This window comes from Ochotona princeps, chromosome 3 (assembly GCF_030435755.1).
Source record: "Ochotona princeps isolate mOchPri1 chromosome 3, mOchPri1.hap1, whole genome shotgun sequence".
In the NCBI taxonomy this organism is placed as follows: Eukaryota; Metazoa; Chordata; class Mammalia; order Lagomorpha; family Ochotonidae; genus Ochotona; species Ochotona princeps.
In genome coordinates, this window is record NC_080834.1 from 47,130,891 (window position 1) to 47,146,562 (window position 15,672).

General features: G+C 34.8%; 1 protein-coding gene across 1 annotated transcript in view; it reads left to right on the plus strand.

The window, feature by feature from the left end:
- TMPRSS15 (transmembrane serine protease 15) overlaps positions 1–15,672 on the plus strand; it is a 108,181-nt gene that overhangs the window by 12,625 nt on the left and 79,884 nt on the right. Inside the window, exons 4-6 of the mRNA XM_058661325.1 lie at positions 2,003–2,154; positions 3,873–3,917; positions 12,180–12,311. Of these exons, the coding sequence (XP_058517308.1) occupies positions 2,003–2,154; positions 3,873–3,917; positions 12,180–12,311 (329 nt within the window). The remainder of the gene's footprint in view (positions 1–2,002; positions 2,155–3,872; positions 3,918–12,179; positions 12,312–15,672) is intronic.

Below are 15,672 nucleotides of genomic sequence, written 5' to 3' on the forward strand. Positions count from 1 at the left end.
CAGTTCAGATCAGTGCTCGCTCATTGCCACTTGGGTGTCAGTCACTGCAGCACCACACCTTTGTGTCTGCTGCGTTCCTGGGTCTGTCAGTCTCCAGGTACTGCTCTGCTATTGTTCTGTCCTCTCCTATTTCCTGGAATGTGCCTTCTTTGCTTCATACTGGCTAATGCTCCTCCATCTGTTTAAACGTGTCCTTACCCTATTCTGCCAACTTGATTCTCCCAGGCCCAACTTTTTTATGAGGTGAAATATAAATGTTGGCTGTGACTTACTGGATTTCTCCTATATATCTCTCTTATCTCAACATTTTCACTGAATTACAAAATGCATTTTAAAGTTTACAACTGTATGTGGATGGAGGATATGTAATTTTTATCCTGGCAAGCTATAAATTATTAAATCCAATGCATAATTCAAAACAAAGAGAGTACGTGCTTTTCATGCTAAGTTGTTCATGTCTGGGGATGAACTAATCTAGTTATTTTCAACTCAGTGAAGGAAAATTCCAGATTTATACTTTTCCTACTCCAAATTGTGAACTTTTACACTTCTAACTTAAGAAACAGCAAGTTTTAAATCAAAGTGTGGAAATCACAAACGTAAAAATCCAGACTTACTGAAAAATATAGTCACATAGTGTTCATCAAAGATGAGTACAGCTATGACACTGAACATAGAAAATAATGGAAACTCTTCACTCTTAGTTTACTTCAACCATTTGACTAATGTCCGTTTAACTATTTGAAAAGTAAGACTGGTTAAGAAACCATTGAATAAAGGAGGACTAGGTAAACTGAAGCTGAGGGAGGAGGGACTATTTTGGAAGAATGGAAAGAGTAAGATAATTTTTCTTCCATATAAATGTAACTTGCTATTTTTCTTTATTTTGCATTTGTACATAAAGCTCTGACAATGCAACACAATAATATTTCCTTCTCCCACACACTCAAAAAATGTGATTTGCTATTTTTAGTTTATGTTATATCTAAACAGAAGGTTTAATAACAATGAAACATACACATACACAATTATATTGAACAAGAGAAAATAATATTACAGTGAGTCTTTTATTGCTTATGGACAAATTTCCCAGAAATTTCTTATCAGTCTTTCTCAGATTCCAATAATCAGAGAGCTTAGTCAACAAAACTATAATCAATCCAAAGAGTAGTTACAAATAGTGTCACCTTTCCAGAGAAATTAGAGAGGTATTTCTATTAAGACTAATAATTAGCCAGCATATGAAAATGAAAAACTGCAGAAAATATCTATGACAAATCCATGCCTAACAATGACAGAAAGGGCTTCTATGTATGTGTATGATTGGTGATCCATAAACTAAAAGAGTAACTGATTAATCTTCTTTACATTATTTGTGGCTTAAGCAAAGTATTTAAAAAATGGATGCTCATTTATTTATTAACATGAAGTATGAAATTAGATAAGATCATCCAAACTATTGGCGATGAAACTGAATTACATGAGTCTCCAATATCCTTAGATATGTTTTGTTGTTGTTGCTTAAATCATTTTGTCAGGGAAGAATTTTACATTAAATAGAACATAGAAGAAAAGATTGTAGCCAATTATTTTCTGTAAATTTGTTATGAGGTCTCGTTAAAATGCCAAAGACTCTTTAAAAATCTTCTGCAAAAATAAAAATGTACATGCTTTATTTTTCCACATAGTAAAGTAAGAACAAATGCTGTGAAACCAGGTGATTTTGTGACTGGGGAGCAGCATGGCCTCGAGTTGGTGTCGCACTGTCTGACTCACAAGGCTCAGACTGCAGTTTTGGCTTCTATTTTGGGATTTGTGGTTCTGAATCAATAGTTAATCTTTGAATTTCTTTTTTTTTCACTTGTAAAGTAGAGATAATCTTTAATATAGCCTACCTTTATAGTAACAAGGTGAACATTGCAGAGAAGTTAAATATAGCACAGATCCAACACAAATCATTTGAAAATAGCTGACTTCTTTTATATTCTCTTTTGCTTTACAGAAATGGCAGTGTCATAGTCATCTTTGACCTTTTTTTTGCCCAGTGGGTGTCAGATGAAAATGTGAAAGATGAGCTGATTCGAGGCATTCAGGCAAATAAATCCAGCCAACTGACTGCTTACCGTATTGATTTGAACAGCATCAATATCACCGGTATCTGTGAACATTATTTGATTTCTTTGAATCATTAGGCTATGAAATTAAAATTCTAGCAACATATCAGAGAAGCAGTGGGTTCATCCTTAACTTAAGGAGCATGTCTTATTGATTTATGCAATAAATTTACATGAGAAAAATGAAATAGAGCGAAACTACATTTCAAGAAATGACACAAAGAAGCAACTTGTAAAATATCAGAAAGTTTCTAGACATATTGACATGTATAAACATTTATGAACTTGTCGCATTAATTGCATGGGTAAAATACATGCTGATTAGAAAATCTTCCATGAGAAAAAGCCCCATCACATCTTGATTTGTAGACAATATTAAATCATGAAGGCAACAGCAAGGTCCAGATTTAATCTAAATGAAATGATGAAAGGGGGAAGTCATTTAATTTTACCCTTCCCAGGTTAACTGCTTATAAAAATAAAATTGTATCATTTAAACGAAAGATAATTTCTACCATAAATAAAAGAATTAATATGGGGCTTAAAAATAAGACCAGACAAAATCACTATCAATGGTTAGATTATTCTAAGGCTTCCAATCCAGTGTATCTTCATTCATTTCAACTCAACAAACTTTATACTGTCACTTGTTTTGGCTGATACCATTAGTAATTTGCCAAAGCCATAGAGGCACCAGTTTCTTGAAGTACTAGATATGAAACTGTAAAATTCTGGTTGCTTCTCTCAGCAGTGTTGGTTCATCATGAAGTCCTTTTCCCGTTAAGCCTATTGCTACACCCTGTAGCTCCTGGCTACAGATTACTGTATTGGGTCCTCTGCTGGTAGGTTGATTTACTCTAGCATAGTTGCTAGAGTAGACATGGCCCATTTTAGATCTAGGTCTGGTTCATGTAAGTTATAAACAGCTTCTAGCCATTATTAATCAGAACTTGTGGCTTAGCTATCAATACATTTAAACATCAGGAAAAATTCTGCCATATGCTGTCTTCCCTACCTCTGTATTACAGAGGAAAACCAGATAATGTTGACAAATTAGTTAAAAATCACAGTTATTGAGAACTCCATTGAGGATTCTGGTCTAGATGTCCTGACCATGTTTCTGCTGATTATCAAATACACAAGTTTGCTTTTATTATTTTGTCTTTAACAATGTTGATATAAATCATCTTTTTCTTCTACAACCTGGTTTCCTGTTGATTTAATCTGCCTTAGTTTTTGAAGCCCTGAAATGTATGACAATACTTACTTCCATGACTTCCAAGAGTTGGACTATTGAAATTATCCATTTATTCACTATGAACACCATGTGCCTTATCATAATATCAGCTCAAGAATATCCCCAGCAATTTGAAATAACAATCTATTGAATTGTGACCAAAGACACATATAAAAATAATACCAGGCTTAGAGTAAGATTTTTTTTTCATTTGGATATGTGAATTTTCAAAATTAATCATGTTTTCTAAATTTGTTAAGAATTTAATATAGTCCTTAATTTCTTTATGTAACACAGTCAACTCAAATATGAAAATATTATTTATGAAAATATCTTATAAATCTGATTTCATCTTCTTTATCAGCAGTTTGCTATCATAACAATTTGAAACTTTTATAGTTTTTGGTGAATAAGACAAACAAATATTGAAAAAATGCAGAAATTAGAATTAGTCAATGGAACAGAGCATACTAATTACGTTCTATTCCTGAATGTCAAATAATTTTCCTTTTTTTTTCTAGCACCTTTAGAGGATTTCTCTACAGTTAGGCCTGCAACAACTTCAGGTCAGTACTTCATGGAATTTTTAAAAATATGACATGATGATCATAAAATTCTGGCTAGATAATGATAATTTTTTCTTGCAACTTATTCAGATATTTTGTCCTTCATTTTAAATGGCCTAACTCTGTGCACAACCATTAAAGCAAGCTTAAAATGGAATAATATAAAGATCTCTAGCTGCTTCCCAACACAAATGGCATGGTGTCATTTTTATATTAAAGTTCAAGCAAAATGTTAGCTGCATACCTGAAAAGAATATTGTCAAGGTCATAAATATTATTAGAAATAAAAAATAACTTGTGTGCAAAATGATTGCTATAATATTTGTCAGATGAAATAGTATGTGAAGTATTAACCAAAACACTTCATGAAACAAATCATTACAACTCTAATCCTATATAGATAAATACAGGATAGGACAATCCTGTTGTCAGCTGCATGTTCACTTCATCTAGTAACACAACATATGGAACCCGTATTTCCTTCTCCAATGAAGGGGAACATTTTAGTGTATAAAATCATTTTCTACCACACTTTAACAGAATTATTTTGGAAATCAGTAATGGCTGGATACTTTTAATAGATTTTAAGAAATTTGTTTCTGAAACTTTGAAAATCAACAACAACCATTTATGAAACTGTTTTCCTGTTTCTATTTGCCTGCTGACTGGTTCACCGAAGCATTGAATCCCAGTAATTGCATTCCCTTTAGCTATATAAAATCTCGTACATGTGGTGTCCTAGAGGAAAACTGATGTGTTAAATAAACCAAGAATTCCATGGACCTAAAACAAGTTTCCCCCCCTATATGATATTGAAGAAAATCTTGTCAAAAATGTAGAGAATTGGTGGAGAAACATGGCCGTTTTTCTGTTTTTCTGTTTGACACCTAGCTTTGGCCTAACTTAGCCTTGGCCTTGGCAACCATTTGGGTAGTGAGTGGAAAACATTGCAATCTGTCTCTCTACCTCTTTCCCTGTAAGTCTTTCAAATACATAAAATAAATCTTCAAAAAAGGAAACACAGAATAAATATAAACAGAAAATTCTCAAACAAAGACATACAAATTGTTACAGGTACATGAAAAATATGCTCAGCATCATTAATCATCAGAGAAATATAACTCTAAGTCACAACAAGATATCAGCTCCCCATAGTATGATGGCTTAATATAAAAAATGATGAAAGACAAAAAGTGTTGACAAAAATGTATGGAGAAAAGAGAATTCTTATGCACTATTGCAGAGTATATAAATTAGTGTAGCCCTCTGGAAAACAATATGTAGGTTCCTAAAAAAAAATACAACTGCTATGTTATCCATCAAAAAAAAAAAAAAAAAAAAGAGGGGGATAGCTAAATATGGGACACAACGCACAATAAGGGGTTTATCTGTTCTATGTTTTATCGGGAAGTATAAAAATTTTTTTTTCACACTTAAACTGTAAGAATGGGGTCAGTCTACTCATAATCTTTTCTTCCACAGATTATATCATAAATTGATATTTAAAGTCCAAAATGTAATGTAACAGTTTCAATCATTGGAAAGAATGAGTTAACATTTCTTTTACCTGGTTTCACCCATTTAGGGAAAGTACATTGGCGAGGATGCCTGACCTTGAGCTTTTTACTTATTATCTGAAAAATTAAACTGAATCCCAAAGCAAGGCTTGGAAACGCTAGCCCAGGAGCCACATAAAGCCTGCAAAATCATTTGATTTGTCCTTGCAAGGCAACTGCAGATGGAACTAGAAATTCAATAAATCTAAAGCAGGCTCCTTTAAATTTGATAACTATCTATGGTCATTAATGATATTACAAATATCTAAATGACTCTTGGCAGAAAAAGCTTCCTCACCCTTGTTTGAATATAATCTGGAGAATGGAAAGAGAGATGACGCACAGTGCTTTGTGACTGGCACATGGGAAGTGTATAACCAATGCTAGATCCCTTCTTACTGCTTGGTTTTAGATAGAAAAAAAGAAATTCAGCTACTTAATCCCCTGAAATAAGTAGGTGGAAAAATGTCACATTCCTTAAAAAAAGGATAAACAAAATCCGTGTAGTACACAGGTCCCCAATATTTCTCGTTTATTCCTCTTGTACTGCAAGATATAGATTTATAGACAGGAACGAGGCAATTAAACTTGAACACTGCAGTTTCCAGGCAATAATTTATTATGAATATGCCTTTCAGGGATGTTAAGCTTATTCTCAATTTTATATGCCTGGAAGACAGAGTTTGAGAAAAATCAACAAATGCATGCATCATATACCTGGCCTTAGCACTGTTATAAATTCTGTCAAAGAGTTCTTTGGCATGATAACAGGTACAAAGTCCTTATGGACTTTTTCTATTGTCTAACTGCCTTTGTTGCCAATTACCATAAGTTTTACTAACCCACTTGGAACACGAGGGGAGAAAGCTGGGAATTAGGGTCGGATTACACAGATTGATTTCTTGGCTTCTACACAGTGCCTTGAGGGACTGTTTGGGGCGATTGCTCATATATGCTTGAAGGGTTTCCAGACTACAGCTTGTTCTAATCGTTTGTTGCTGACTGTGTAGGCAAAGACTGCAGAAAACACAAAAGTTTCACTATCATGGACTTTCTCAAACTCATACAGAATGCAATTTTAAAGCAATTCCACTCTGTGAAAGAGTTTGGGGATTGAAGAAGAGGAATAGTTGGCTCATGCAGTGAACAGGAAATTGGGTCAAAAGAATCAAGTTGGATCATGGACCTCAACTTAATTGCCCCACGACTGAGATTCACAGTATTACACACATTATGACTTTAAATACTTTTCTTTTTTGCATTTGAAAAAAGCAATAATTATTGCTATCAAGTCTTGTGTGGTTAAGAAATCCCTTCCCACATGCTATTAGCACTATTAAAATCTCACTATAATCTAATTTGAATTGAAAAGGCTAGATTGATTCTATGAAAGCAAATGAAAATGTATGTAAGATCAGATTTGTCTTTAAAGGCAGTCCTCCGAGGATTTACAATCTACTTGCAGCACTAAGAAAGATCCAGGATTCAAAATTTTATTTGTCTCAAATACCTTTAGTCATCAAGTATTGTTATCCACAATTAAATGACTAAGATAATAAATATGTCAGTTTTTGAAATCATGATTTTCAATGTATTGCCTTACATAGGGATGGTTTGGGAGGAAAAATATTGGATATTGGCCTTTTTATCATTCTCGGTACCTTGCACAGTATCTGCACAACTTAACCTTGAAAAATTTTTAGCCTCAAGTCACTGGAAATTGTTTTGATTCTGGATCACTCGGAAGTAATCACATCTAGGTTTTTAAATCAATCCTTCATGATACACATGCAATTGAATAATTTAAATACTTTCTATTTTCAAAGTTCAAAATACCAATTAACTACTATTTCCTTAACTAGTCGTAAATTAGTCTTCATGATTAGTTAATTAGTCTTCAAAATTAGTTAACATAACACTTCGAATATAAAGTATGTATATGTCTTTTCTTCCCCATTCAACAATTCGCAATATTCAAGCAACTTGATGAGTTGCAAGAAACATAAACCAGTAATTATTCTCTTTGTGCATATTTCTTTAACTGGAATTCATTACCTCTTAAAAAATAATCTGTTGAATATACAGCATAGAACTTCATAGAAATGGAAAGACAGGAAAAATAATGAAATGCTAAATGAAGAATATGGAAGTCAAAAACTATAGCTTTAAGAATGACACAGATGTAAGAATTGACATCTGGGAAATTTCTACAGTTGTTAATGTTTTAATCAACTGTTCTGTCAGGAATTGCCATAATTGTATACATAATAAAATTTAGGGGAAGAAAGAAGAAAATATCTATTTGAATATCCTAAAATCAGCTGCTATTATATAGTAATATATTCCTATTTTCAATTAGTAGTTTCCGTGTAAGAAAGCTGTCTTCACACACTGATGAAATTGAGAATGCTTATGAAACAAATCAACAGATACTGCACACCCTGGACAAGTGTAGTCAATATTTCAACCTTCAAATCAAAATACTTTATCTACACTAATTTTATCATCTCACTCTCTATTTTCATAATCACTGTCATGATTCAGTCTTATTAATTCAATTATCCACCCCTCAGAACCTGCCCTAATCTTGGTCTGGTGCACATCTGGTCTGTGACACTCATCAATTACCTTGTAAAGCTACAGTGAGGTCCTTGCCTCATCTCTTCTGCCAATGTGAGAGTTCTAGCTGTTATCAACTTTCACCCAGACCATTGAATCACCTTTCAAAAATTAACTTTATGAAACAGACACATGTATATGAAACATGTATAAACATATATAAAATATTCCAGGGCTATTGTCTATAGAATAAGCATCTCCACCTTCAAATAAGACAAAATGGTCCTTCAGCATCTGGTCGATCCTGTTACTGATACGGTAACACCATATGAGAATCTGATCAGCACCCTTTCCAAACATCCTGCCATCTAGGTAGATTAGATTCATCCATTTTCCCTTTACTGGTGTTCTCCTGTTACATCAAAAGCTTGAGTGATGCCTTTACCTTTTTGGTGCATTTGCAAGATATATTTCAAAATCTACTTAAAATACGACTTTTCCTGAGAAATGATTTTATTCCTTGCCAGAGAAACAAACTATCTAATCCTTGGTGCTCCAACAGCTTGTTTACATACCTCTTTTTAGAAAATAGTTAGAGACAGTCTCCCACTAAATTCCAAAGACCAAAGAAGCAAGACTCTGCCTGAGGCATCATTTCATCTCCAGCCCCTGAAGTTCCATAGTACATAGATAGTAAATACTTGAGGTGTGAATTAAAGATAATTAATGAGATGAAAGGATTCCAAGTAGGCTTACTTTGCAGCATGATTCATCTAAATTTAAAACAGCAAAGAGCCAAAGCTTCCATGAGAGGCATTGGGACAGACAAATCACGTATCTTCCTAGTTATTTCCCCGAAGCTAGTCTATTCTGTGATGAATATTAGATTTTATTTTGTTTTGTTTTCTAAAGATTTATCTTAATTAGAAAGGCACATTTACAGAGAAAAAAAAAGATGTTCCATCTGCTGGTTCACTCACCAGAGGCCCACGATGGCCAAAGGTGAGCTGATCCCAAGCAAGGAACTAGGAACTTCTGGTTCTCCAACACAGTACACAGGGTCCCAAGACTTTGGGAAATCCTCCACTGCTTTTCCAAGCCATAAGCAAGGAGCTGGCTAGGAAGTGTGGCAAACCAGCGCATGAATTAACCCCTATATTGGATGCCAGCACTTAGCGAGGGGGGATGATTAACCAATTAAGCAATTATGCAGAGCCCAATAAGTTTGCTACGGGGTGCAAGTGAAATCACTCCAGACATGTCTAAGGTTTATTAAAGAGTCTTTATTAACCAAGCTTGGTGATAATAGAGCATACTGGAAATAGCAAATCAAAAGTCCATAAGGCAACCCAACCAATCATAATCAAACCAAACATAATCCAAAGGGGAACAAATGGTCATTACCCTTAAGTCCATCTGTTAAGCTGAAGACCTATGTCCCAGTTTCCTCAACAATGTAAGTTATCCTAAGAGACATGTAATGAATAACCTGGACACACTTACAAAGCTGCAAACATTCACCTTTTCCTGGCTTCTCTGCCCACATTCCATCACCGCTAGGCCTCACCTCTCCTCGAACTCCTGATAGTACACAAACCAGAAACAACATTATTATATCCATTGTCCCATCTAAGCAGTACACAAGGACCATGATTGCTCTGACCTGCACAGCCAGTAACATGGACAAGTAGAGGGTCTGGGGATGAAGCACCGGCAGGAGACCAGTGATGGTAGAAGTCTCTGTGAAGTCTCGCTTTATTGCTCCTTCACCTCTCCTTATATACTCTTCCCCCCAACCCAAGTCCTAATTTAGTCAGGATATTGGGTAAAGATGAGTCCAATTAGTCTAGGTGTTTTTAGCCACAAACCCAGTTCCTGCTCCAGCCCAGCTCAACGAGCGCTAATCAACTCCTTAGCCCATTGTCAATGGGTGCTGGCTATCACTGGCTGCACCCCATAACAACTTTATTAGCTGTCCTTAAAATATGACAGTATCAAGCCCTGCACAGTAGCATAGCAGTTAAAGTTCTTACTTCTCTATGCGCCAGAATCTCTTACAGGCACCGGTTTGTGTCTCAGCAATCCCCATTCCCATCCAGCTCCCTGCTTGTTGCCTGGGAAAGGAGTCAAAGATGACCCAAAGTCTTAGGACCTTGTAGTCACATGGGAGACTTAGAAGAGGCTCCGGGCTCCTGGCTTCGGATCAGTGCAACACCATCTACTGAAGTCAGTTAAGGAATGAATCAATGGACCGAAAATCTTGCTCTCTCCTTCTCTCTGTATATCTGACTTTCCAATAAAAGTAAAACAATCTGAAAAAAAAAAAAAATGACAGCTTGAAGCATAGTGCTTTTCCTCCTTTATTTAACATTTAAGGAATACTAGCAAATGCTATGCCTTTTCTTGATTTTAGACTCCATCAAGGATCTTTATGATAAACAGCAGTTACTTTTATCAATAACTGCAGTATGAATTTACATATGTAGAATTCATTATAAATTTTATTTTGTTAAGCTAAAGTATTATGTAATTTGGGAATGGTTTTAGTCTTCCATTCTAATTTGATATGATATATCATGAATATCCCAGTGGTATGTCGTGATTTTAACTAATTACAAAAATCTAATTTAGTGATACTTGCATATTTAGCAACCGTTTTTATAAACACTATTAGATAAGAAAGATATGTAAAATGAAGAAAGATAGTATAAGAGTTCATAACCAAAATGGATTTTTTATCAAAGAGAAAAATAAATCCATAGGGGGTAGCCAACTGCTGATGTGTAGATAGAGCCAACATGGCAGGGACGAAAGATGGGCGTTTGAAGGTGTGTAGTTAGAGTGAACACACAGCCGAGGCCTGGTCTTTCAGCAGGATGGGTTTTCTGTATTTATTGGGTTTGGTGATGTTTGATGAGGAGAAAATAGGAGAATTTCAAGAAATGAAGAGGGGTAGCCATGCAGTAGCTTTCTCATGGGAATTTCTGCCTTGGAAGACCGTCTTCCCTGGGGTCAATGGCAAGCGACGGTAGGGAAGGAATAGTTGCACATGCTAGAGTGATGCTTTGAAGTGTAATGTAAGAGTCCCTGAGGAGAGGGGATTGCCTCTGTTTACTGCCTGGGAACTCTCACAGCCTCAGCAGCAGCAGAATGGCGACATGCACTTTTATTTTTCTCAATTAGTTTCATCAAGCAAACTTCAGAATTTCACATTTTCACATTTCAGCAGATGGCAGTACTGTGTTAGCTTTAAAAATAAGAAGCAAATTAAAATGTTATTAAGTCAAAGATTTCAAAAAATTTCAGCCATTCTAGCCAGAAAAGAAGTATTCAAAATTCATATTACACTGATAAATAAAATCAAATGCCGTTATCTTGTGGGCATATAAAATATAGCATATGTTTAGGATTTCACTTCCATTTTCCACTTTAACTTATCAAAGTGAAAAGTCTTTGTCTTTTTATTTTTTGCATTTCTACTCATCTGTGTCATGGGGCAGATAAAGAAATAGACCAACTGAGAGTATATCCAAGAACCCTCTGGTGCTATTTTAACTAGCTAACTCAGATCAAAGAAGTTAAAAGATCTTGAACAGAAATATCCAATAGATTTCTTCACCGGTCACTACAGCAAACACTAGAAATTTTATATGTCTTATCTTTTAAATATCTTTTGTTGATACATGATGCTCTGCAGGATATACAATTGGATTAAGTCACTATGTTATTCAAGTCGTGTTTATATTTATTTATATTTAAAAGAATAAATTGGCTACTAGATTTTACAAAGGATATGATCAACTTCCCAGAAAATTGACTCACATAATACTACAATGTTAGGAGATATAAATACTAGGCTAATGCCCAAGCTATTGTATTAATGTGTTAGTGTCAAAAAGCAAGAAAGGGAATATTAATTTTGATATATACATGTAAACTTTGCACTGTTTAAAAAATATGAAATTCTATCAATTTTTGCAAATGATGAATATCAAATAGAAAAAATGTGTTTGTTAGAGGTGGTAGAATATTCTTGGGAGTAAGATCAAAATATGACAAAAATACACAAAAGTTATTCAAGCTCCATGTATCTCATTGACCAGAAATTAAGTCTATTATGAAAATCACTTGCTTTATTTTTTTCAAGGACATGTCTCCGTGGAGTGTCTCCCTGGTTCAAGACTGTGTGCTGATGGTCTAAATTGCATAGCAGATGATTTATTTTGTGATGGAGAATTAAACTGCCAAGACGGTTCTGATGAAGACAGTAACATTTGTGGTAAGGTCTTCCTATATTTCCCCTTATTCTTTTTTGTTCTCCTTCTATAGACAGACACAGATACTGCATAAACCTCAAATATTTGAAGTTATTGAAATAACTTCATAATGTATTAAAACCCTAAGCTTTATTACCTAATATTAGTTAACAAGAGTTTCATTTGATGATTTTAAAAGTATGCTGTGTTTAAAAATACATTTCATGAGCATAAGGAAATTGTACATTACTTTTCATTTATTTTCTATGTTAGTAATAGAATTTCATGTTTCTTTTCATTCTAGTGTCATATCAGTGCCGTATTGATTATTTCCATAGCGTCTACCTCATACAGCCTTGCTCCTTAACAGCTGCTTTTGTTCATCTTGTAGTTCATAGGAAAATGGGAACAAGTTAGAATACCCAAGTCTCAGAAGTAAAGCATCCATTATTTATTTGTATGTTCTAGAATCTGTCCTATTATTATTATTAAACACTTAACTAGCATTTGCTACACACCAAGCATAGACACTAGTGATTTAATCTCATTCTCTCTCCATTTTGTTTCTTCGTGTTAGAGCTGGGTTCCATTTAGGAGTCTGCTAGAAAATAGCTCCTGCACGGGATATTTCTTTTCATGTGTGATGTGTGTAAGATTACCACACAAGTATAAACACAGATTAGTAAACAATGTGAAGACTGTTTGGATAAAGTTCATATATAATTTTTTGCTGAAAAAAATAAACAGAAAGCATGAATTTAACACTTTTATGTCATTATAATCCACTTTAGTATAGATTGTGAGTACAATGAGTTCCTGAATCTTATTAAAAGCTATGATTACTATTTGGAACACTTTGATCTTCTACTGTTACACTTTTTTTCATATTTCTTGATATCAATTGAAGATGCATGCTCCAATAATGACCAAGGTTTTCAAAATTGTCTTTCTCTTGATAGATATTTTAAAAGACAGCCAGTTGGTCTTTCTCCTGGTACCAGTTCAACGAAGGGTAACTCATGGAGCAGGCTTCTACTGAGCAATCGCAATTCAGACATTCTTGAATATAATTCAGACCCTTAAAGTCTAAGTACATACTTTGAAGTGCACTCAGAGCATAGTGAAGAAAGTGCAGGAATATTTTCATCTATTTTATATAAGTTACCCAAAGGAGAAAGCAACTTTGTTTACCATGGTTTCAGGCATTTTCCAAATTCGTTTGAAGGAGAATGCAGTGCAAGTGTGCCATCATGAGGCAAAAAGGATGACACTGGTTTCCATTTCAAAAATTATGTGTAACACGGTTACATGCAGTTTTGAGTCTGTCTAATGGTGATCAATAAGTATAAGTGAGGAAAAATGTATCATAAATAATAAATTGGTAGAATCAATAATTAGAAAATGTGCCATATCTCTTATGTGTTCTCTGTCTTCTTGGACTTTACAGGTTTTTCATGACAGATTAATACCAAAGCATGTAAATGTACATATAGAAGTATCATGATAAGTGTGACAACCTGCTGATGTTGAATGTCACAAATTATTTTTCTGAGCCACTAATAACTCAGGAGATCAGCTTTATATTAGAAAGAAAATCTAAATTTGCATTCAAGAAATCATCAAACTGCCTTGCCACATCACTTCATGATGATTTTGTGTTTATCCTTCTTCAGTATTGACTAGATCTCCTTGTCACCAACTCTATGCATTTTTCTAACCTATTGAGTCGCTCCATTTTTTGTATGTATATTTATAAATAAAATTAAGTCATTTCAGGAAGAAAACAGTGAAAGAACCAATTAATCAATGCTTAACATGTATGTGTCCCAGAGAACACATTAATTTAAGATAATTTTCTTTTTATAAAATGTCTCTCTTCCTCTCTCTTTCCCTCTTGCCTTCTCTTTCTTTCCAGCTGTGTTACACTATGTGCTATTAATAGAGTCATATTAATGTTGACTTCCTCATAGTTTCTTTTTTGCGGACTTTGGTTATTTAGTTTCGTACAACATAAAGCTGACTGTAGCTGAACTAAGATTCCATCCAATTACTGTTCTTTCCTGATTATATGCATCAGCAAGGAAGTTCACTTTTTAGCTGACCCAAGAGCAGGAAAGATGCTGACTCACATGTTTAGACCAAGGTGCAGGCCTATTTGGAAGTTGGAAAAGTAACATTATGCTTAGAACACATTGCATGTATTGAGTAAATGAAGTGGATGGGTGGACGTTGCTCATGTTTGATAAATTCAGGCGAGTTCAATGTCCAGGAACACAATTAGGAAAATGAGCCAGCAGAAGGAACACTTGGTGGATCCCAACCACGTAACTTAGGTAGCCCATCCCTTTATGGGAGGCTTTTCTGACAGAAACCACAATGGCTGACAGAAGCTGCCATCGCCACTCAGTATGTTTCACTTGTGTTTGTTTGCTTTCTTGTTTTTTAATATGGCCCTGAAAAACCTAAAATGCCATAACCAGGAGGACCCACTAATTCTACTAATCCATACCTAGATTATAAATTTTTCTCTCCCCAAATCTATCTCATATCATTGTCATTTGTACTACTAGATTCAGCTGAGACATCTTGAAAACAAATCCAAAATATGTGAGAGGGGTGTCAGTGCTAGCCAATAACCTAAAATAAAATTGTGACATTTAAATAACGGTTTTAGAATAAATTCAATACTACTGCATTTTTATCATTATGACCAATTTATTTACTTGAAAGTCAAAGTCACAGATAGAGTTGGAGGAGGAAAAGAGGCAGCACTTCCATTGCTGATTTACTGCTTAGAAGGCAGCAACGGCCAAGTTTGGGTATGGCCAAAGTCAAGAGAGCTTGCTTCTGGTTCTCTCACGTGGATAGCAACGGCCAGACTACCTGCAGCCTCTCCTGATGCTTTGTCCAGACCGGAAGCAGAAGCTGGATCAGACATGGAACAGCTGGGGTAGGGACTTGCACATATATATGTGTTTCCAGTCTTGGAGATGTTGACTTCATCCACCATAGCACAATGCTGGACCCTGAAATTTTAAGTACTTTCAAGAATATCACAATTTGCTTGCACGTGGAAATTTGCCAAAGGTAGTTCACAGCAAAATTTCACCAATACAAAGAAAAAAAGATTATGTTTGCATTTTTAAAACAAGCTAAAAACTTTAATGAACACTCAGTAATTTAAGATATTAAAAGCTGTTTTATGACTTTTACAAAAATTTGAGAAATATGGGTGTCTATTTCTTGAAAATCAAACTTGTATGCCTGTTGAGTTCTTTACTGTTTCTTTTGCAACGCACTGCCAGACAGGAAATACAGTTACACAAAAACACAATACCTTCTACACCAGCTTACTGATTGGTTCAGCTATGTAGCTCCACCTCA